Consider the following 23,443-nt stretch of genomic DNA (forward strand, 5'->3'; position numbering starts at 1 on the left):
CAAAATATACACTGCCATTCTCATACAACATTCAAGCAGGGCCGGTCTTAGCAATTGCAGGGCCCTGTGCAGACCAGTTCAGTGGGTCCCCTGCCCGCACCCACCACCATAGGCCATAATTTATCAGAGTTTAAAAGGAGGTTTAGAGCTCTCAGGACCCCACCTCACCCCATACCTTGATATGCATCCACCACGTTTCAGTAGAGAGCGGCAAACAGTGGCAGCGATTTTCATATCCCATCAGCTGCAGAGCCCAGAGCCTCTTAGCTGCTGCATCATGCCCCTGTGGAAGCAGGAAGTGACATCAAAAGGGGGCAGGACACAGCAGTGAGGAGGCTTTAGGCTCAGCAGCTGACAGGATATGAAAATCGCCGCCACTGCCTGATGCTCTCTACTGAAATGTGGATGTACATTAAGGTACAGAGCAGGGAAGTTGAGACAGGACAGACATGCCAGAGATGCAGGGCCCCTAGGAGCGCAGGACCCTGTGCAACCGCCCCGTTGCCCCTGCCTAAGACCATCTCTGCATTCAAGCCAGTACATTTAAACTGAAATCCTTTCCCGGTATGTCTATGGTTTTATTTATTTACTTATTTATTATGACATTTCTACCCCGCATTTTACCAAGAAAGCTCAGGTTCAAGGCGGCTTACATAACAAAGTAAGAAGAAGCAATATTAATATTAATACAAGAATACAACTATTAAAAAAATTCTTTTCATATTAGCTGAACACAGATCTACAGAAGTGGGCTTTATGTAAACTTCTAAATGACATATAATCAACTGAGTGTCTGATATACTTGAGTAATGAGTTCCAGAGTTTGGTACTTTGGTAAGAAAAAGCTTTGGTTTGTAACTACTCTCGGAGTGCTAATTATTCCAGGGTGCCAGAGTTTATTTTAGGATGGGTTCGGCGAAAGCTGCAGTCAAGGTCTAATGTTCTCTAGGGAGCAAGCATTATATGAAAAGTACGTAGAGCCTGACTGGTTGTTTCTGACGTTTTAATTGTGTGTTAAAATGCATGTGCTCACAGAGGATTATCAAATCTGAGTGAGCTTTAATATCAGCAATCAAATAGCAAATTCTGAATGTATGAAAATCTTGTTAGATTTCTGAGGACCAAGAGATCTCATGGTCAGATATACTAATCTTTCTGTAGTGCTATTAGACTGTACTTTTTTTTATATTGAATAATTTTTTTATTGAGTTTTATATACTATTACAGAAATTATCTAACTGCAAAGTGTAATACAGCCTTTCAATGAAAAACTCGAAAGAATTTCTTAAACAAACAAAATACAATTAATATTGGCTTCCTTAGACCCCTATTTCAAAAAAGGGGGGGTAGGAATATAGTGAAGATATACATTAAGTTAACATGTAGAAGGAAAGATTTGGTTCCGTGAGTCCCATTTATATCACAACTCTCTATCGTTGTTTATTGTCTAGGAAAGTCTGAAGCTGATCAGGCATATAAAACATATATTTAACTTGATCTAACTTAATGACACATTTACAGGGGTAAGCCAGGAGGAAAGAACCTCCCATTTCCAAAACTTTCGGCCTCATTGAGAGAAAGTTTTTCCGTTTTTCTTGTGTGGATTTAGTCACATCTGGATACAGCCAAATCTTCTGGCCGGCAAAAATACGATTTGTTGATTTGAAATAAAGACGCATTACAGCATTTAAATCCTGCTGAAATACAAAAGAAATTATCAACGTCCCTCTTTCAGGTGAATCTTCAATTGTTTGCTCCAAAATGGCTGTTACATTTTGCAGATCTAAAGTATTCGCTGTTCCAACTTTTTTCATCGTACTAGGAATATAATAAATCTTATTCATAGGTGGAAAAACTTCTTGGGGAAAGTTTAAATTTTCTTTCAAATATCTCTGAAATAAATCTTTTGGAGATTCTCCCAATATCCTTGGAAAATTCAGTATTCGGAGGTTTAATCTCCTATTAAAGTTTTCTACCTGTTCCAATTTTTTCCTAAGTTCCATATTATCTTTTATCACAGCCATCTTGAAATCCTCAGTTTGCTTTGACTCTCTCTCTAGGGCCTCAATTTTAGAGGAAAAATCTTGTTTTGTCAAATCTAAGGAGTTCTTCACCTCCTGTACATTTAAATTTAATGTCTTTACCTCTTCCGAGGACTGTCTCAAAGTTGTCTCTATTTCCAATAATTTCAGCCAGATCTTGCCCAGGCTCACCTCCGTCTCTTCTGCAGCTGCAGTTGTCTTTACAGAGTTAGGCTCCCTTCTGGGCTCTTCGGAATAACCCTTTCCGGGTTCCGATAGAAGCCCCGTCGCACTCAAGGCAGTTGCAGGGCATGGAGGCGTCGTAGAGAAAGGCGGGGATAACGATATTTCAATTTCCTGCGGGGGACTCGCTTCACCGGGTCCACCCGCTAAGGAATCCGCTCCGCTTAGACTGTACTTTTACAAATGCACATGAGCCCTGCTCTTTAGAGTTTACAGTTTAGTCAAGACAGATATACAAGACAAACAAGTTTCATGAAATTTCTTATAGTGAACATGGTTAAAACTGACAAGACTATCCAGGATGGTGTCCCCGTGGTAGTGCAGTGGTTCAATTCCCCAGTGGGTCTTCTGTTTAGTAGACTGGTCCCCCAGACATCCCAGGAGAGCAATGTGGACTTCATATAAATGATCCCAGGTACACTTCTCTCCTTTGCTCCCTCATCTTGTCTGATTGAGCATTCTAAAACCCACTACCCCCAACTGTACATCACTACAATAACCCTTATGGATGAAGGGGGCACCTATATGTGGGTACAATGGTTTCTGGTGAGTTTTGGAGGGCTCACAGTTTTCAACAGAAATGTAACAGGGGAGGTATGGACCTGGGTCCACCTGTCTGCAGTGCACTGCACCCACCACTACACTACTCCAGGGACCTGTATGCTGCTCTAGTGGACCTGAGTGTAACACCTGAGGCTGGCATAGAGGCTGGTGAGTACTATATTCATATTTTGGGGGGGGGGGGGGGGGGGGGGGGGTTGGGAGGGGATCAGTGATCACTGGGGGAGTGAGGGTACAGTTCAAGCCTTAATCCCTCCAGTGGCCATCTGGTCATTTAGGGCACCTTTTTCTATCTTATTCGTTTGAAAAACAGGTCTAGACCAAAACGTTGAAGATTTCAACCTAGACATTTTGGTTTGTTCCATTATGGCTGTAAAATGTCCAAGTGTAAGGCATGTCCTAAGCCCGCCATTGAAATGCCCCCCCCCCCCCCGACACGTCCCCTTTGATTTGGATGCACTGCAGATATAACACATAGATAGATGTCTACAAAACAGGTTTCAAAAATATCAATTTGGACGTTTAGAGAAGAAATCCATCCAAATGATGCTTCATGGCATTTTTGGGACATTTTTCACTTTCAAATATGAGTCCCTAGGTGTCAATAGCCTCACAATAGCCACCTACTTGCACTCTCAAACCAGGTGATCTGTTATAAAAACGTGTTGTTTGGTGTAGTGTAGCTTCCTCGTCCCAGAAGGCCCTGCAAGTTCTACTATTACCCGTGGCCGAATACCTCAAGCCTGCAGTTCACCTCTGAGCTCGGAGACAATTAAACTAACCTCGCCTCCAAAGTCCTAGACCATGGAAGGGAAAGAAAACTAAAAGGATTTTAAGACCCAGTAACCAGACAGATGGTAAGTACAAGTTACTAGTTGTTTATTTAAACCCAATTTGGGGTAAGGAAAAAGTGATGTTCTTAATACATTAGGTTCTTTTGTAACATAAAAATACATTTATACATAAACTAATAGCATAATTTTTTTTCTTACAGGTGCAGCAGTTGAACAACAACAACAACAACAACAACAACAGTGAAACCAACAGACAGTATTAACCAAAGTATCTTATTTGTTCTCTCTCAATCTATAAATTTACTTTATATTGTGTGTCTCAAGAATCAATTATTTTGCATTACTTTGTCTTACAACAGGTAAGTCAGATTAAACTGTGACCTTTCAGTGTCCTTTTGCATAGGAGTGAAGACTTATCTTTGGCCCTTCTTGGAGCTTCTTTGGTTTTCCCCCTTGTATGTTGGAGCTCAGGATCTTCTCTTTCAGTACAGGAACCTACTGCTTCACCCTTTAAATGAAATCAACAAAAAAAACCTTACTTCCTGACTAACAGCAGGAACAGCACTAGCTGGGATTCAGGGATAACTGTTGCTAGCTAACTAACAAAATAAATAATAATTGTATAACCTTAAATAGTTTCTCTTCACCTGTATTCAGGAATTTAAAGCTCACAGAAAAACTTACTTTCACACACTTTTTTTTTGCCTAGAAATCTTGTCATGCACTCAGAGTTCTCCCAAACACATCTTTCCACTTCAGTGTCTTCAGCCCCTCCTCCACTTCCTGACAAGCTGTTGCCAAGGGACACTGGGTCTCTGAATCACCAGCTGACCACTGCTGGCCAATAAGGTGTCAGAACACAGGGTGTTTGCCTCATGGACACTATTTAATAAATTTTAAAAGATTACCTGGCTCCTTCTGGATCTGGTGTGGAGACAGTGAGCAGTGCAGAGGCTTGTGCTGGGCTTGTGCTGTGTATGACATAGACAGAGTTCCAAATGTTACTGTTAGTTCTAGAGAAAATCTGTCTAGAAAACAGATTTGGGGGTGTTTTGAGGGTAAATGATGAGTGTGATGTGAGTGTTTAAGTTTAATTCTTTAATAAAAAAAAAGCCTGACGCGTTGTAGGGGCTTTTTAGAGATGTGACCAAGCTGTGTGAGAGTTTTGGGGAAACAAAAACGAATTGACCCAACAAATCCTACCAGGAAGTTAATGCTTGGATGAGCTGGTAACCAGGATTGTTTAATAAAGAGGCATATTCGCACATTCAGCACTAGTGCTGGCTGTAATTGTATATTAATGTTCCATTAAATCTAATTGAATGGAGAAGAAGATTTTAAAGGTGGAAAGCCTCATTAGAGTGGTGAATAAATAAATATTTCAAAGTGAATTCCTATTACACTGTATTTATTTGACGGTGTATAAGCAATACCGCTGGAAGTCAAGTTAATTGTAGGGAATATTATGCTTCCAATTATTAAAGGAACTCACACTCACTTTATTTTATATTAAATTAATCAAGGGAGGGGAAGTATAGGAGCTCCTGATTATCTGTTATTTTGTCTGGGGTAGCTAGTCAAGGAAAAAAAAACAATTATCTCTGCAAACTGAAATTGGTGCCTTCTATCAGTGCATATAGTGGAGTGCAGGGTTTTGCATTTTTGAGTTGTTAAAGCTTAGTGTAGTAGGTATCCGGAGGCGTTCTTGGTCCTGGACAGTTCCATCCTTGGAAGCATCGCATAATTACATGGTACCCACCGAAAGAAAGGAGAAGAAAGAAGATAAAACAAGAAAGCTGGAAAAATAGTATCCTTTAATCCTACACAGAGGGCTCATTGATCCAGGATTCAGCAGAGACTTGTTTTAGGGAGTAAAATAAACATATGAACTAATACTTACCTTAAAGTTGATTTGAGGAGGTACCTAAGGAAAGGGAAAAGAAAACAAAGAATCAATTCTTGAAAGTTAGCAAATTATAAACAGTTTTATTACATGCATGTTTTGATTATAAATTGAAAAGACAAATCAATACTTATCTGATTGGTGTATTCAGGAGGAGGGTGGGTATCTGTTAAAGGGAAATAAAAGTTATTAGCAATTCTGGCTATATGGGAAATAAATTAATAGTTATGGATGTGAGTGGGTTGGGAATATAGTATTCCAAGGGATCAAGGGAAGAGTATTTGTTCTAATTCTTTAAATTGTTGGATTGAAAGTTATTGTGTTAAATAAAGAAACTTTTGGTTAATTCCACATCTTTTTAGTTTTATTTGTACCTCTTCTTCACTTCTGGGGGGATACCACCCGGTCCAGACTACCCATGCAACCTAAACAAGTTGGCAATTCCAGCTTAACCCAGGAGTGGGGGAGGGGTTTACATTAACATTTTTTTCACAATCTCCATTTTGGAAAATAACTTTCCATAGGAAATAATAGAAAAGCTATACTTTTAGACAAAAACCCATAACATTTCTATACAATCAGATCAAAATATCTTACAATCATTGGTGCCATCAAACTATACATACAGTGCACCTTTTACATGTTTAAACACACATCTAAATACATTTACAGACTTTTATCCAACACTCAGAGCATTGGGGCAAGCTGCAGACAGCGCAGCTCCATGCAGGAAGTCCAGAACTGCTTCTGGATCACAGCACTGACCACCAACAATCTCTGGGAACCCAGGTTAAAAAAAAAAAAAAAAAAAAAAAATATATATATATATATATATATAAAACCGGGTTACAGTAGGTCCACCTTGGAGATCACAGGATGTCTGGATGTGTTGATACTCTAATCTATGTTTTGCACACAAAAGAGCATTAGTTAAGGACTTCCATGAGGCAAGGATTCAAGATGGTGGCATAAATCTGAGGCCCCCTTTTGCTGCTTAGAACACACTAATTATTGGGAAAAGAGAACAAGCAGGACTGCTACAAATCCCTGCACAGAAACTCGGGGCTGCCATGAGGGGTGGGGGGTAGGGGGGCAAAATTCCCTTGGCCTGGTCTCCAAGGGGGGCATGGTGCCAGGTCTGTCTTTCTCCTGCTCCTGTCAGGTCCCGGGTGATTGCGTTACCACAAGAACCTGATCCCGGTACAAAGGAGCAGGAGAGAGACAGATCCTGGTGCCGGGCCCTCTTTGGAGGCCGGGGAGGAGCAGACACACTGACCCTGGACCCAGCTCTGTCTATAGGCATCCCTGCAGAAACTGCATGCTCACAAAATATCTCACCTTGGTCACAAACCAAAATGTGGATAGATCCGTACAGAATAAATGACCACAACAGGACACCTCAGCACATCCCGCGGTAAGCTCTTTTAAACTGCGGTAATCATGCACTAGTGCTTTCCGCAGCTCAGAAAAATGTTTGAGTTTCATTTTTAACAGTAGTATACATATAAAACAAGCTGCACATTCTGGTGGATGCCTAATTATATAGGTGCCTATGAGGCATAGTGAGTATTTGCAAAGAGAGGGTTACACATGGGTGGATCATGGGAGGGGCTTTCACTTGTGTGCATAACTTACAGAGGTATGTTACATGCATCACTGCCACACTCACATTTACGCTCTATGACTGGTGTAAGCATGGGCATCTAGATGTTAGGTATGCAATACCTCTACTATTTTATAATGGTAACACCCATGCCCGAATGTGCTACTTGTTGGCATCAATCCCCTCCCAACTTGCAATTTCAGCAGATTTCTGTGTTACTCAGCTAATTTCTGTCTTACTGTATTGTTTACATAAAATGGAACACACTATCTAAATGCTACAGCACAGAGAACCTTTTTTTATAGAACACAGCATTTCCAAGGTTTCTTTTACTGAAAATTATAGTAGTCATTTCGTTATAGGAATTTCCCCAGCTCCCATGTTTATTATAGTTTTATCTAGATCCTCAACACTTCTTCGCCTTCAGACTTTGTGAAGTAGAATCAGTGGCACCAGTACTTTGTCAGGGGAGGGGAAAGAGTGCTCTTAAGAGTCAGCATGACCTAGAATTCAGTTTCAGCAGAAAGCATAGGAATTACTGCTAAAAGGGCTCTGGCTACACAGAATGCTGAACTCAGAGCTTTTAGCCAGAAGGATGCAGCTGTCAGGCTTCTTTAAGTTTGAGCCTTTAGACATGCAAGTCATGGGTCATAGCTGGCCTGTCAGTGTCAGAAAAGAGCAAATCAATTCATTACTCACCACGCCTTATATAGAATCCAGCCCTAAGTGCATGCTGTGTTAGGGGTCAAGAACTGGGAGGGTTATGGGGGGAAATCGGTATGGATAGCCCACAGCATTTAGCACACAGTACCAGGAACATCGCAGGAGGAGTGGAGGAGTGGCCTAGTGGTTAGAGCACTGGTCTTGCAATCCAGAGGTGGCCAGTTCAAATCCCACTGCTGTTCCTTGTGATCTTGGGCAAGTCACTTAACCCTCCATTGCCTCAGATACAAACTTAGATTGTGAGCCCTCCTGGGACAGAGAAATATCCAGAATGTAACTCACCTTGAGCTACTACTGAAAAAGGTGTGAGCAAAATCTAAATAAATAAATAAACTACAAGTGTGCCCTGTGTGACATGCCCCCCAAAGATCCTGGTGCACTCCCGCGTCACCCACTTGAGTCATACTGGAAGGGAAGTCAATGGATATGATGCAAACTTGTCACCCAGCTTCTCTTCCACCCTCTGTGGCCATGCTGGCCTAGCTATAGCCGTGCATAGTACTTATTGCACAGCAGTGGCGTATCTAGGTTGGCTGCCACCCGCGGTGGGTCCCGCTATGCCCACTCCTTTACATCAGCCCCTCCTACCAAAGCGCATCACACACCTTCCCCCCCAAAGAGTATCACCCACCTTCTACCCCGAAGAGCATTACCCACCTCTGCCCTGAAGCACAGGCAGCTCCTTGTGACTCTGGGCAAGTCACTTAACCCTCCATTGCCTGCTGCATTGAGCCTGCCATGAGTGGGAAAGCAAGGGGTACAAATGTAACAAAAATAAAATAAATATGCATTTCTGAACAAGATACAGCCTGTTTGAAAATGTGTGAGATGAATGTGCATGCACTGAAAATGACCAGCACAAGCATCCATTTTACAAACTGAAACACCCAAATTTTGAATGGGGGAAAACAAGGGACATGGACGTCTATATAGCAGCATTCTTAGAAAATTGTCACACAGACTTCCATACTGAGCAGAGGGGTCAGCCTAGTGGTTAGTGCAGTGGACTGTAAACCAAGGGGCCCAGGTTCAAATCCCACTTCAATGCTTTTGTTTTGTAACTGTGAGCCCTCGAACAGAAAAATACCTACTGTACCTGAATTTACACCTCTTCAATAGCCTTCAGGCTTGCAGGTGTCATATATTTAGGTACATTGAGTATTTTTCTGTATCTGGTGGACAGTATATTGTACTATCCACTAGGCTACTCCTCAGACCTGCTTCCTGTTCTGTTAAGAATGCACATAATACCTGAAGTGGTTTTACTTTCAGAGGAGAGGGAGAGGGACAGCAACCACTGGGGAATTAAGAAGGTGTCATGCCTTACTCCTCTCCTTCAGCAATTGCTGTTGATGTTCAGATTTCAGGCCCTCCCTAGTCCCACCCAAAACATGCCCTTTTGCTATTTAGACATACTGCAGTGTTGGACGTCCTTATTCTGCCTTTGCAAAATCAGGATTTGGACATTTCAAACACATGGAAGCCTATTTAGGCCTTTTGAGACATCCATATGCTTAGAAAATGAGCACCACCACTACTACTACTACTTAACATTTCTAGAGCACTACTAGGGTTACGCAGCGCTGTACAGATTAACATAAATTGACATAAAGGACAGTCCCTGCTCCAAGGAGCTTACAATCTAAAGGGCGAAATGTCAAGTAGGGGCAGTCCAGGTTTCCTGAATAGAGGTATGATGGTTAGGTGCCGAAGGCGACATTGAAGAGGTGGGTTTTGAGCAAGGCTTTGAAGATGGGCAGGGAGGGGGCCTGGCGTATGGGCTCAGGGAGATTATTCCAGGCATGGGGTGAGGCGAGGCAGAAAGGGCGGAGCCTGGAGTTGGCGGTGGTGGAGAAGGGTACTGACAGGAGGGATTTGTCTTTTGAACGGAGGTTACGGGTAGGAATGTAAGGGGAGATGAGCGTAGAGAGGTAGGGAGGGGCTGTAGATCGAGTGCATTTGTAGGTTAAAAGGAGAAGCTTAAACTGTATGCGGTACCTGATCGGAAGCCAGTGAAGTGACTTGAGGAGAGGGGTGATATGAGTGTACCAGTTCAGGCGGAAGATAAGACGTGCAGCAGAGTTTTGAATGGACTGAAGGGGGGATAGGTGGCAAATTGGGAGGCCAGTGAGGAGTAGGTTGCAGTAGTCAAGGCGAGAGGTAATGAGAGAATGGATGAGAGTTCGGGTGGTGTGCTCAGACAGGAAGGGGCGAATTTTGCTGATGTTATAGAGGAAGAAGCGACAGGTCTTGGCTATCTGCTGGATATGCGCAGAGAAGGAGAGGGAGGAGTCAAAGATGACCCCGAGGTTGCGGGCAGATGAGACGGGGACAATGAGGGTGTTATCAACAGAGATAGAGAGTGGAGGGAGAGGAGAAGTGGGTTTGGGAGGGAAGACAATAAGCTCAGTCTTGGCCATGTTCAGTTTCAAGTGGCGGTTGGACATCCAGGTCGCAATGTCGGCTAAGCAGGCCGATATTTTAGCCTGGGTTTCTGCAGTGATGTCTGGTGTGGAGAGATAAAGCTGGGTGTCATCGGCATAAAGATGATACTGGAACCCATGAGAGGAGATTAGGGAACCCAGGGAGGAGGTGTAGATTGAGAAAAGAAGGGGTCCAAGGACAGATCCCTGAGGAACTCCAACAGACAGCGGGATGGGGGTGGAGGAAGAACCCTGAGAATGTACTCTGAAGGTACGGTGGGAGAGATAAGAGGAGAACCAGGAGAGGACAGAGCCCTGGAACCCAAGTGAGGACAGTGTGGCGAGAAGTAAGTTATGATTGACAGTGTCAAAAGCGGCGGATAGGTCGAGGAGGATAAGGATGGAGTAGTGACCTTTGGATTTGGCAAGGAGCAGGTTGTTGCAGACTTTAGATAGTGCCATTTGACATGTCCAAAGACCTTTTATTTTAGAAGCATCCCCACATGTTGATAATGAGTGTGACTGTTCAGCAGACTGAATGTACCGTTCAGGACTTCATCTGCCGGCACTTACTATATTACTATGTTACAAGTAAATAACAGCATTTACATGTGTAGTTTGCCCCCTCCCCCGATCCCCTGCCCCAGGATGAAGTCCCCAGCTCCGAGATGAAGACCCTTTACCTAACTACCCCAGCATAATGGAAACTCCAATATTTGGCAGACTGACCCCTAGTGATAATGCCATGAGATTATTGCTAGAGATGACCAATGCCATTTTGAACCCAGGACCAGGGGATTGCTCCTGCTCACACTAGACACAAGGGACCCAGAGAAAGGTCAGGGATGGGTCAGGATCTTGTGGGAGGGATTCTTGGAGGGGGTTTGATTATACTTGGGGGGGAGTCTTCATCCTGGAGTGGGAGAGTTGGGTGGGGGGCTATGATGGCTGTTGGGAGGGGAGATTGCTTTTGAGGGGCATGATCGAGAGGGAATAGTGCTTCAGTGTTGGGCTGTGTTTTTACATCGGGAAACAGAGATTTAAAAAAAAAACTGCTCCCACTCATCAGTAGACTAGGATAACACATTCACGCAATATTCAAAACCATTTAACCGACCAGGAATGGCACTTGACCAGTTAAATAGAACTTTACCGACTATCCAGCGGAAGATAACTGGCTGTCCCCTACTGAATATTCCCGGTTGTTGGCTAGGAGATAACAAGCTATATCACACAATATAGCCAGCTATCCCTGAATATTTGGCTATTGGAAGCGGCCACATCAAGCCTTGTAAGTAGGTGAAATATTATTGGTCAGTTCAAACTTAGCCGGCTCTCTGAATATTAACTTAGCCACTTATATTTAATCCGCGATCTGAATATTTGCCCCATTTTGTTTACTAATATGTAGCTTTTTAAAATCATTGCTCCCTCTGGACATGGGGAGCCTTCAATGTGCAGTTCTGCACCTATTATACTAGAGGTCCTATGTTTTGCAGAGCCTCTTGTAAAATACTTTGGGAATTCTCCAAGTCCCAACCTGGATGTCTGTATTCCCCTCTCCACATTCTTACCAAAATAAGACTCAATGGCACCTATGGGGCTCATTTTCAAATGAGAAAAGCGTTTAAAAAGTGGGCAGCATTTGGATGTTTTTCTTGCAAAAACATCCAAATCGGTATTTTCAAACCCCATTTTCCAGATGTTTTTCTATGATGTTCGTTTTGAAGTGCTCCTCATACAATAGAAGGGGGTAAGGGTGAGATGTGTACCTGGGAGCTTTTTTTATTTATTTATTTAAAGTACCTGGGAGCTTTTATGTAAACTTCACGGCAATGCCCCCTAGGATGCCCACTGCTCTGTTGGGATATGTCTGTGGCCAGTCTACAAATAATGCTGGTTCCTCCTACTTCTCAATGGCTTGATTTTGTGCATTTTTTTTAATTGACCAGAAATATAAATGCACAGAACACAAAAACATCTAGCAAGTTGCCATTTTCGGAAAAAAATAGACATTTTGCTGTTTCGATAATCGATATTCGCTATTCGAATACTGGATGATTTGAGCAAAACGTCCAAAGTTGGACTTAGATGTCATATTGAAAATGCCCCTCTATGTGTCTTTATAAAATAGGTTAAAATAGGTGCCCACTTGACCTACTCACCTAGGTGACCAGTTATAAAATAATTCTTCAGGTATGCACTTTTCAACTGGTTCCTTATTCCCTCGCCTAAACAGGATCTCTGATTTTTCTATTTGTGCACTGTTCTATTACCCTACAGTTTTAATTGCGTGCAGTATTGACTTATTTTATTCTTATACTTATTATCTGTTTTTCAGATGATCAACTTTTTGTATGATGCACGTGGCTTATAAATGGAAAACAATAATAACCATAATAATACAAAATCTGAAATGCAAATAAAACAAAAACAATGTCACATAAATGCTGTAAAGCTTTTTAATGCAAGAAAACTTTAGGCATCCCACATCTAAAGACACCAACCCTTCTTTCAGACAGAAATACAGATTATTTTTGCTAGCAGTGAATAAAAACAGTTATTCTAGATTTAGAAGATTTTTCAATGTCCAGCTGGTTCGCAGGAACTCTCCAAAACAGATTTTACATTAATCCATGCCTGCTCCAGTACAGCGAACTTGCACAGGAATGTCTGTAAGAGGAACAAAAAATAGATTAGGTGAGACATGGTAGTGAGCTCACGGTTACTTTGCACTCCTTAGACTTTGGGGTTCTTTTACTAAGGTATGCTAGAAAGTAGCCAGCATTGAGACTAGTGCGTGGGTTTGCCATGCTTTCTGGCCATTTTGTAGTGCAGCAGAAAAATAGCCACGGTCAGCTTTTCTTTTTTTGTTTTAATGGCCTTGCTCTAATTTCCCCATTAGCCTGTGGCCATTATGCCCGGGACCCCTTATTGCCACCTATTTAAGGGGCGGTAAGGGCTCCCACACTACTCCTGCACTAATTGGGTACCACACGGTAATGTGCCCACGCTACACAATTAATGCAGGCACGCCTACTCTCCGCTCCCACACAGCCTCTCATGGAACAAAATAAAAATATATTTTTTTAACTGTGGGAATAGTGCTGTTGCTCAAACTACCATGGGATGCCTTAGCACGTTCCACGGTGATGCCCTTTTACTGTGCAGTAGGCCTACTGCAGCTTAGTAAAAGTGTCCCTTTGTGCCTAATTTTCAAAGAGAATATATGCACACACTTGCCATGGATATTAAATAACCTGTTTTTTGTTCAGTGGGTGAAATTTTTCTAGAAAATACGATACATAGATTTCAAGATACAATTTAGATGCATTGTTTTCCCTAATTCAACCCAAAACAGCTGGCTGGAAATGCGGTTTGAGATGCAGGAGAAAAAAGGGAGAAAATGGGATGGCAGGAGAAAAAAGGCTTCCAGTGTACGGTGGTGAGTAGGTTGCAGGAGCACCGGGAGGGAGCAGCGGTAGGAGAAAGCAGCATGATAAGATTAATAGAGTTAAAATTATTAGCACAAGTTAAAAATTTTAATGCGATTAATCACCTTAAACAGCATTAAACGAACAGACCTAGTTTGGAGAGAAGTCTGATTCCTAATAAAAGGCCTCTTTTACAAAGCCGCGCTACCAATTTTTAAGGGTTTTTTTTATCCACTGTGGTAAAAAGGGCCCTGGCGTGCGGGAAAAATGGTCCCTGCTATTACCTCAAGGCCTTTTTTCCCGCAGCTTAGTGAAGGGACCATTTAGAGGTAGGTAGCTTGCTTGGTGCATGGCGATTCGGCCCTACCTCTGGGCTTCCTGGGAGCCCGGCAGTAGTTCCGACTCCTGAAGTGCACCAATTCCGGGGCTAGAAAATATTTTTTAATTTTCTAGAATCGGGAGCATGCCTGGCAGTAATCAGGCAGAATCATGTGCTGCCCAGTTACAGCCATGCGCCCCTAGGAAATGGCCATGAGGCAAGTGTTTTTAACTTACCGCACAGCCATTTCCATCCTTTAAAGAAAAAAAGGCTTTTCCCATTGGCGGTAAAAGGGGGCCTCAGTGTGTGGCAAACCCACATGCCGATGCCACCGCAGGGCCTCTTTTACTGCCGTTCGGTAAAAGGACCCCTTACCCAGGCAAATGGTTGTGAATATCTCCTCCACCCCCCGGCCCACACTGGGGCTGAACAATGTTTGTTTGTTTTTTTTAAGTATTAGGAAATTTAAAAAAAATGGAACATTTTCCATTAAGTAAGTGAACCTGGATTGGCATCTCTTAACAAAGGAATCCTCACTCTTTTGACTCCATAACAATACTTAAAGCCTAAATTATGTTAAACATTGGCAATTGCAAAAAAGGGCATTAATTTTCTTCAATTAACCTGGGACAATGAACATATTGTATATAAGCCTGTTCAATCTGACAAAGAGTAGATAATGAAAATATGATTTCTTTTTTTTTAATACTTTATTTATAACTTTTTACATTTACATACCAACATAAATGTAGTGGAAATTTTCAAGAAATGTGATAATACAGCTAATACAATAAGAGAAAATATAGTTCTCCATACATTTTGTCCACAAACCAATGATCCAAGTACTAGGTATAAAGTAAAAGGAAAAATAGAAATTAACATCAATTAAATTTGAAGAGCGATCATATTCCCGCTAGCCTACATAATAGCATTTGTCTCAGTGGGAGACGATTAAAGGTTTTTCCACACTTTCTTGTAATCCAATAAATTGTAGCAGCTTTGTACCCAAAGATTGATAGACTATATGTTACGTCTGTGGCCGTGACCACCCTCAGACTTACCCTGTTTCTGGGAGTCAGTGGCTGTGCTGGCTTCTGCTTGTCTCTGTGTCTGTCTCTGTCTTAGTTTCTCTCTGGCTGTGTGTGCTGATTGCCCTACTGAACCTCACCTGTGTGGGCTATGCCTTTTCCAAGATGGCTGCCGCTGACTCCTCTATGCCAGTATCCAAGATGGCTCCCGCTGGGCTGACTTCTCTGTGTGTCAAGCCTCTGTTTGGATGCAAGGTGATTGCTGCAGCTGTGCCTCTGGTGTGGAAGGGCTTTATTAAACACTTAGAGACTACAGCCCTGCCCTTTGCATTTCATTTAGGGCCCTGGTGTATAGAGTGCTCCGTACACTGTTTCAGTGTTTGCTCTGTGTGAGTTTCTATGTTTGACTAGATAGCTTAGGCACCGTGTGGCTTGTTAGCCTGTGTATAGCTTTGCTAGTGCTCTGTGTTTGTTTAGACTAGCCAGCTTAGGCACCGTGTGGCTTGTTAGCCTGTGTATAGCTTTGCTAGTGCTCTGTGTTTGTTTAGACTAGCCAGCTTAGGCACCGTGTGGCTTGTTAGCCTGTGTATAGCTTTGCTAGTGCTCTGTGTTTGTTTCCAGTGCATGACTTGTTAGCTTGGGCACAGCTTTGTTGTTAGCTGGTGTATAGCTTTCAAGTCTCCTGAGTGTGCTCTGTGTATGTTTCTTGTGTATGACTGGTTTGCGTGGGTATAGCGTTTCTATTAGCCTAGGTACAGTTTACTAGTCATTGTGTTTAAACCTGCCGACTGCCAGAACCCGGACAGTCCCTGCCTGTCGGCCTTGCCTGCGCCTAGGTGCCAGGGGGCACTCCTGGATCTTCATTCCTGATGTTCCTGCTTGCAAGTTCCAGTTCCGGGTTTTCCTGTAAGTCCTACCGGCTGCCAGAACCTGAGGGCTCAACCCTCGGGGAAAGGTGGTCAAGCGTAGGTGAAGCATAGGTCCAGTGTGTTCCAGTCCAGCGGGTTTCACTCCTGTATGTTCCAGTCCTGTGGGGCCCTCCAGTGTGTTCCAGTCCAGCGGGCTCCACTCCAGTGCGCACCCGTCTGGTGCGTTCCAGTTCCGGGTATTCCGGTGTAGAACTCCAGTCCGGGGTTCCGGTCCAGTTTTATCTCATCTCTACCTTGGAGGTGATCTCGCCTGCCACTGCCGCTCCACGGTAGTGGCCCATGGGCTCACGAACCCAGTGCTCCCGGGGAGGAAGCCTGACAGTATGCCAAGGTCCTCGAGCACGCGACACTATATTTATATCAACGCAAAATGAGATTACTAAGTGTTGAACAGACACATTCATAAAGGCCTAGAAAAATCGGCGCCAAAAAAATAAGTTCTAATACTGCTCTTTGTTGGGCGCAGTTTATAGAATAGCGTTTGGCATCTGGATCTGTGCCCAATTTTGTGTGTGAGAATTTATACCAAGTGAAATCTGGTGTAAATCCTTGTGCCTTAATTAGGTTCGGATCAGCCTTATTCTGTAACACTATGTGCAAGTTGCGGGAATGCCCCTGACCAGGGCCGGTCTTAGCAAGTGCGGGGCCCTATGCAGACCAATCTGATGGGGCCCCATCCTAGCCCCGCCCCCACCCTAGCTCTACGACCGGCCGCCCCCACCGTAGCTCCAGGGCCGGCCACCCCTCCCTCTGAGCTCCTGGGCCATCCCCAGGGCTCCAGGGCTGGGCTCCCCAGGGCTCCAGGGCTGGGCTCCAGGGCTGGACTCCCTCCCTCCCTCCCAGCTCCAAGGCTGGCTGGCCGGTCTCTCTCTCTCTCTCTCCCTCCCACCCACCAGCTCCAAGGCCCCCCTCCCTCCCCGCTCCAAGGCCTGTCTCTCTCTCTCTCTCCCTCCCACCCAACAGCTCCAAGGCCCCCCTCCCTCCCACCCACCAGCTCCAAGGCCCTCCTCCCTCTGAATTTTAAGTTACCTCATCATCGACGTCGGAGCGGCCGGTAGGTAGCAGCAGCCGTGAAAAGCGTGCATGCTGCTGGGCGGCGCTTTGGGAGCCTTCCTTTCCCTTCCCTCGCTCAGCTCTGGTCCCGCCCTCAAAACGAGGGCGGGACCAGAGCTGAACGAGGGAAGGGAAAGGAAGGCTCCCAAAGCACCGCCCAGCAGCTCGCACGCTTTTCACGGCTGCTGCGACTACCTGCCGGCTGCTCCGACATCAACGACGAGGTAACTTATAATTCAGAGGGCGGGGGGACTGGAGCTTGGGCGGTCGGGGCAGGGCGACTTCAGGCATGCCGCACGGGGCCCCCTTGAGCGCGAGGCCCTATGCGGTCGCCTCGGTCGCCTCGCCCTAAGACCGGCCCTGCCCCTGACCAGCCCATGCCCCTCCCATGGGGCCACATCCCTTTTTTGGATCAACATGGAAAATTTATGCAGTCACCTTTATAGAATAGTAACTATAAAGATGCATGCGTAAATTCTAATTATTATATTTAATAACAGCATTTATATTCCACCTTGCCACCAGATTCAAGGCAGGTCGCAACCATAAAAGAAGACTGTACAATCCAAAAGAACAATTAAAAAAAAAAAAACATAAAATGCTACAAAGAATGCTGAAATAGCCAAGTTCTTACAGCTTTTCTAAAACACATATCGTGTGGAATATTTCTAATAGCAGAAGGAAGATTGTTCCAAATTCCAGAAGCTGATTCAAATAATATACTCTTTCTAGTGTTACTGAAAAGACAGCCAGCAATAATTCTTCTGAAGATCGTAAATATCGAGATGGCTTATAAACTGTTACCAAATCTACTAGTTATCCAGGACATATACCATACAAACTTAAGAAAAGTCAAAAGTTTAAAATCAATTCTCGCTCTAATGGGAAACCAATGTAAAAAAGAATTCTCACGGTCAAATTTGTGTCCTTTCAAAAATCAATTTAGCAGATACATTTTGCAAAACTTGCAGTTGTTTAGTTGGTTAACCCAACAGACAAACATTACAGTAATCAAAAGTTGTAAGCATAATTGCCTGAATAATCAGATGATTTACATGTGTTTCAATTGTCAAATTAGAATCTAACCACACTCCCAGAAGCTTTATGAACCAACCATCCTATGCCTCTGGATCACCCCAGCACTAACTGGATAGTGTTGTGGTTGTTTCTGTTAATATTGAGCGACACCCTTCAGTTAAGTGCTGCTCATTATTAGCCGAGTATCTAGTCAGCGCTGTTTAACTGAGCAGAAATCTCTGCTATATTGACCCGTATATTATTAATGAAGAAAAAGCATTTCAAATTACCGCTGTCTGTCCTGGACAGGAAGCTGCGTTGTCAGTGGACCCTTTCTTGCACTGTGTCAGTCCTATTTCTACATTCATTCTGTATATTACTCCAGCAACAATCTAGTGAAAGTAAAATTATAAAAGAAAAGAACATATGTAAGACTGGGGACATTTCAGGCAATCTTGTTATTACATATTGAGGACCATAGGAGCCGAATCTGTGGGTGCTGTGGGTGCTTGAGCACCCCCAATATTGAGAAAAATCCTTGTATGTGTCCAGGGAGGGGTTATTTCCACTGGGCTTAGCACCCCCAATGATTTTGAAAAGTTGGCTCCTATGCTGAGGACAATTTTGAAAACACAACATACTCATGGACCTTATATGGCAGCCTGACCCCTAGAAATAGTAACATAGGACTATAACTAGGGGTCATAGCCGGCATTTTGAACCTGTCACAGGCATAGAGAGAGCAACTGGAGATCACTCCTACTCACCTTCCCCTAGACCATCAGGGATCCCTTGTGATATGCCCAGGGGAGCCTACAGGAGAGTAGGGGGAGGGGCATTGGGGGATATGAAATACATCTGTGCACAAAAGAAGAAGGAAACTTGGAAGCAATCTTAAGGTGGTCAAGCAGGTGCAAAAAGTGATGGCAAAAGTCAGTAGGACACCTGGATGCACATAGAGAGGAATGGCAAGCATTTTCTTTGTTTCTGTATTTTTTGAAAAGCATTTTTTCTGGACCATCAAAGGCAGGAAACTCAAGCACTCAATAGTTGACATGTGCTTGCCTTCAATTGTCATCTGTCGTTATTAATTCTTTGCATGTTGAATATATTCTTCCACTCATTTAAAATCATCAATATCTACAATAATGTCTCCTATGAATTTTAAATTTCTTATGATTCTTCTTCAATATAAATAGTTCAAACATTCTTAGCTTAAAACAGTTGAAACAAAGGACACACTGCCGTCATGGCCAGTGTTTTCCAACTTCTTCAGGGAAGCAGCCCCTGTAGCAAACTATGCATTCTGAAGATTGAAGTTGAACTGCTATATAGACCCCTTCCCTGAAAAAGTTCATGAAACACTGATCATATGCATAAAATGTCTTGAGGTAACAGTAAAAAAATATATATATACATATACAGAAATATAACCAGTGAAATGATCACTGTTGAGACAGTAAACAGAAGCAAAAATGAGATGCAACAGTGCTTCGGTGGTGATGGTACTGTACCTGTGATTCTGCTGATACAACTTTCAGGACTTTGAAGAGATATTCATTCTCCGACTTCTCATTATATACACTCACTGCATATCTGGCAGCATTCTGTACTTCAGGGCGACTTGGATCAATTGGTTCTGAAGCTCCAGTCATAACTGCAGAAGAGAAGAGGACAGAGGAAGAGAGTATGACGCTGAGACACAGCCAGAAATTTGCCATGGCTTCAGTAGTAAAGGCGCTGAACTACTGTGCAACAGTGATGAAAAAGGAAAGGAGACGAACACAGATTATTGTGTGGATTAAATACTGTATGAAGATGTTTAGTAGCCAAAGCAAACAGCTAATATCTAAACTGAAATCTGATTATAAAACTGAGCATTGCACACTGTTGACAGAGGCGGTATATTTGTAGGAAGTACTGTAATAATTACAGAACATTTTAAATCATGAACATTTTTAAAACTAAAAATACTTTAAAAATATAACAATATCTGATAAGTTTATGATATAGCATATGCTGTCATGCAGAAACATCGCTGCATGTATTTCATAATGAAAAGCATTCATTTCAATATTGACATTTTGATAACATTGAGATTATTACTGCAATGAGCAAATGTGCTAACTGGCAGTGTTTAATACAAGTGATCATGAATATGATAAGGAGCATTTAGATAATCATATCTAATATCTAATGCAATATTTGTGTTATCACTCACTTTTATATGTTATGCAATTTGATTACTCCACAGATCACAAACTAGACAAAATTAATCCAGAGACATACCATTAATTCGATGCTTTCCAGAACTAGAGGAGTAGGTTAATGATTAGTGCAGTGAGCTAAGAATCTGGGAAACTGGGTTTGATTCCAAGTTCAGCTCCCTGTGACCCTGGGCAAGTCACTTAATCCTCCGTTGCCCCAGGTAGAAAACTAGATTATGAGCCCACTTTGGGTTTTACCACAGAAAAGCAGTATATGAAATCCATGACCCTTTACTTCTCACATTAAGTAAGTTTTGCAAGTGATGTATTATGCCCATACAAACTATTATGCTTGGGCCACAGTTTTGACAGATTTGCATTGTATAAAATATGCATGCACATGCATAGAGTGCACACATACATACATTTACATCTTTTTTGGAGGATGCACTATTCAGGAGCCTTTTTATAAAACCATATAAGCTTAGCCGAGATTGGGTGGCAGAGCCGGTGGTGGGAGGCGGGGCTGGTGGGTGGGAGGCGGGGATAGTGCTACCACACCTGGTTTTAAATTGGCGGTATTGGGTTATTTTTTTGGATCATTCCCTTGTGTTTCTGCAGTGTGAGACTTGCATGATTTGACCTAAATCCAAAGTGCTTGACATTATGTGATAGGTAGAGAAATGATGAGGAAAGAGGAGGCTGATGGGCATCGATCAGGACAAAGACCTTGGGTAATAGTGTCTGATAAGGTTGTAGCAGGAGCTAGATGGATGCTAGGATACATAGAAAAAAGCATAACAAAAAAATAAAGATAAAAATGTGAGCAAAATGTAAGTAATGCGCTAAGCACTATTACAGGTGCCCATAAGCTGCAAGCCAAACCTAAAAGGGTGCCAGAAAAAAATAATGTATTTGGGAGGTTCTATGAACAGGAGCAAGGTGTGACCAATAAATGGGCACATAGAAGCTATTCAGTAAACTGCGTACTAGCGTGTGATGTGCAATTGGCACAGCATCCTACACTACCTAGAAATTGTGCCTAAAATACCAAGGAGTCATCTCTTGACCCCCCCCCCCCCCCGAGCATCAGTTGGTGTCTTATGTTGCTGTTTGGCATCTCTGTGCATGCAAAAGTTTATCTCCCTGTGTACCTATTTCACAGATCCCCCCCTACATATTGCATGTTCAGCTCTGCAAGCAAATCAAGACACCAACAATTTAATATATTCCCACGGATGTTTTAAAATTACAAAATAAGTTAAGAAAAACAATTGGAGAAAGCATGCAGAACATGACTCATGGAATTCTTTCCAACCCCTCTACACATGTGTTTGTGTGTGTGTGTAAGCACATGACCTTGCATATCCGTGTTAGTATCTGCATTGCTTGTGTGTCTGTTTTGTTGGTGTTTTGCACATGTGGTGTGGTTGTGTATCTCTGTTATTTATTTATTGATATTTATGATATGTATGTTTATCTGTTTTATTTGTGTGTATATGTTTGTGTGTCTATACATGTTTGCATATGTATGTCAATGCTTGCACAGGTGTGTTTCTATGTATGTGTATCTATATCTGTGTTGGCTTTGTATGACTGTAATTGGGAGACGAGATGAGAGGAGACGGCAGTTTGCAAAGTGTAATTGTTTAAGCAGTTTTTTACAGTGAATCAGTGAATGTATACTACTGCTGTAGGGAGTGACTAAACCAAGCTATCAACAAGGGGGAACAATAAGGGGGGAAGTTATCAACTTGGACTACTCTTAAATCAGGTTATTTTATTCAGTCAGATTATTTTAGCAAAGGGTCTCATTGCACAAAATGGGACCCTGCGCTAAAATAACCCAACTTGTGACAAAATTTCCTGTAAACAGGAGCCCAAAATGATATAACTTAGCTTTTTGCTTATTGTTTGAGGCGCGGGTCTGGCTGTCAAACGTCCATTCATATGACTCCCAACTCCCGACAGGGACCCGTTTCGCCCACCGGCTTTCTCAAGGGAGGAATCCAGATGCTTTGACCCCGCTGTAGGAACACGGAACAAGACTGTCAAAGAAACAGATTGTGAATTAATAATGTGCAATGCGGACTATAAAACCACAATCCAGGATGCTAATCAACTATGTGCAGGCTAGCTACAAATATTGAGTCCAACCCAACAGTTTTCTATAGATAAAGCTGCAAAGGACCCATGACATAGATTAAGAGGAGTGATACAGATCAGAAACAATATTGACACAGGTTCATAGCACTTTAAATATTGAAATGCAGTACAGACTAGCAATGCAGTTTTGTAAGCCTTAAGTAATAAACTACCATAACTTCTAGCTACTGACAGACCACAATGCAGGACTCCCTGACTGCGGCAGGGAAGGTGAACTGGTAATCAAACCTCCTGCCATCCACGTTTTGGCTGGACAAGAAAACATTTAAATGCAGGGGTTTAAAATCAGAGATACGTACCGAGGAAACATTTTTGGTTTGTTTGGACTTTTTTCCTGATTTGTGGATGTTTTCAGCTCTATTTACACATTTTTTTAAATGAAAAATGTATTCATGTTCATTAGAACTTTTAAATTCATGTTAATGTATAGCTTAACATGTAAAATCTTTTAGTGTGCATTAAGAGGTCCTTTTACTAAGATGTGGTAAAAAATGGCCTTATCCCACCCTTATGTAGCTCTTTTCCACACACTAAAACCATGTTTACCGTAGCCATAAAATAGCCAATTTTCTATTTTTTTTTGTATTAATGGCAATGCGCTAATGTTGCCATCAGCAGGCGACCATTTAAAAAAATTACCTTGTGAGCCCTTACCACCAACCTCATACAGGTACGTGTGGTGATAAGAACACATATACTTTTATAAGATCTGGATGCATTATTGGGATGGATTCTGGGTGGAGCACATGTAGAGCTGTGATTTAGACTCATTCATAATACAATATCTGTGAATATTTACACCTGCTCTGAACAGCTGTGAACATACATGACTTTATTGTAGCAGTGATTTCTGCAGCTTTTGTGGGGAATTTTATAAAGACACATGAATTAGCGTTTTCAAAAGGATGTCCAAGTCACAACATTCCAAACAGACAGCCATCTCACATGTATTTCTGAACAAGATACAGCCTGTTTAAAAATATGTGAGATGGATGTCCTTGCACAGAAAATGTCCATCA

At 42.6% G+C, this 23,443-nt stretch overlaps 1 protein-coding gene across 1 annotated transcript; it reads right to left on the bottom strand.

The window, feature by feature from the left end:
• Window positions 1-12,710: 12,710 nt before the first annotated feature.
• On the bottom strand, window positions 12,711-19,833 carry LOC115465635 (cystatin-C-like). The gene is made up of 3 exons (XM_030196262.1): window positions 19,566-19,833; window positions 18,342-18,443; window positions 12,711-12,944 (listed from the first exon to the last, which is right to left on the bottom strand). Exons 1-3 carry the CDS (start codon window positions 19,770-19,772, stop codon window positions 12,855-12,857), a joined length of 399 nt encoding a protein of 132 aa, XP_030052122.1. The 5' UTR covers window positions 19,773-19,833; the 3' UTR covers window positions 12,711-12,854.
• Between the last annotated feature and the right edge of the window lie 3,610 nt (window positions 19,834-23,443).

Source organism: Microcaecilia unicolor, chromosome 3 (genome assembly GCF_901765095.1).
Source record: "Microcaecilia unicolor chromosome 3, aMicUni1.1, whole genome shotgun sequence".
NCBI lineage: Eukaryota > Metazoa > Chordata > Amphibia > Gymnophiona > Siphonopidae > Microcaecilia > Microcaecilia unicolor.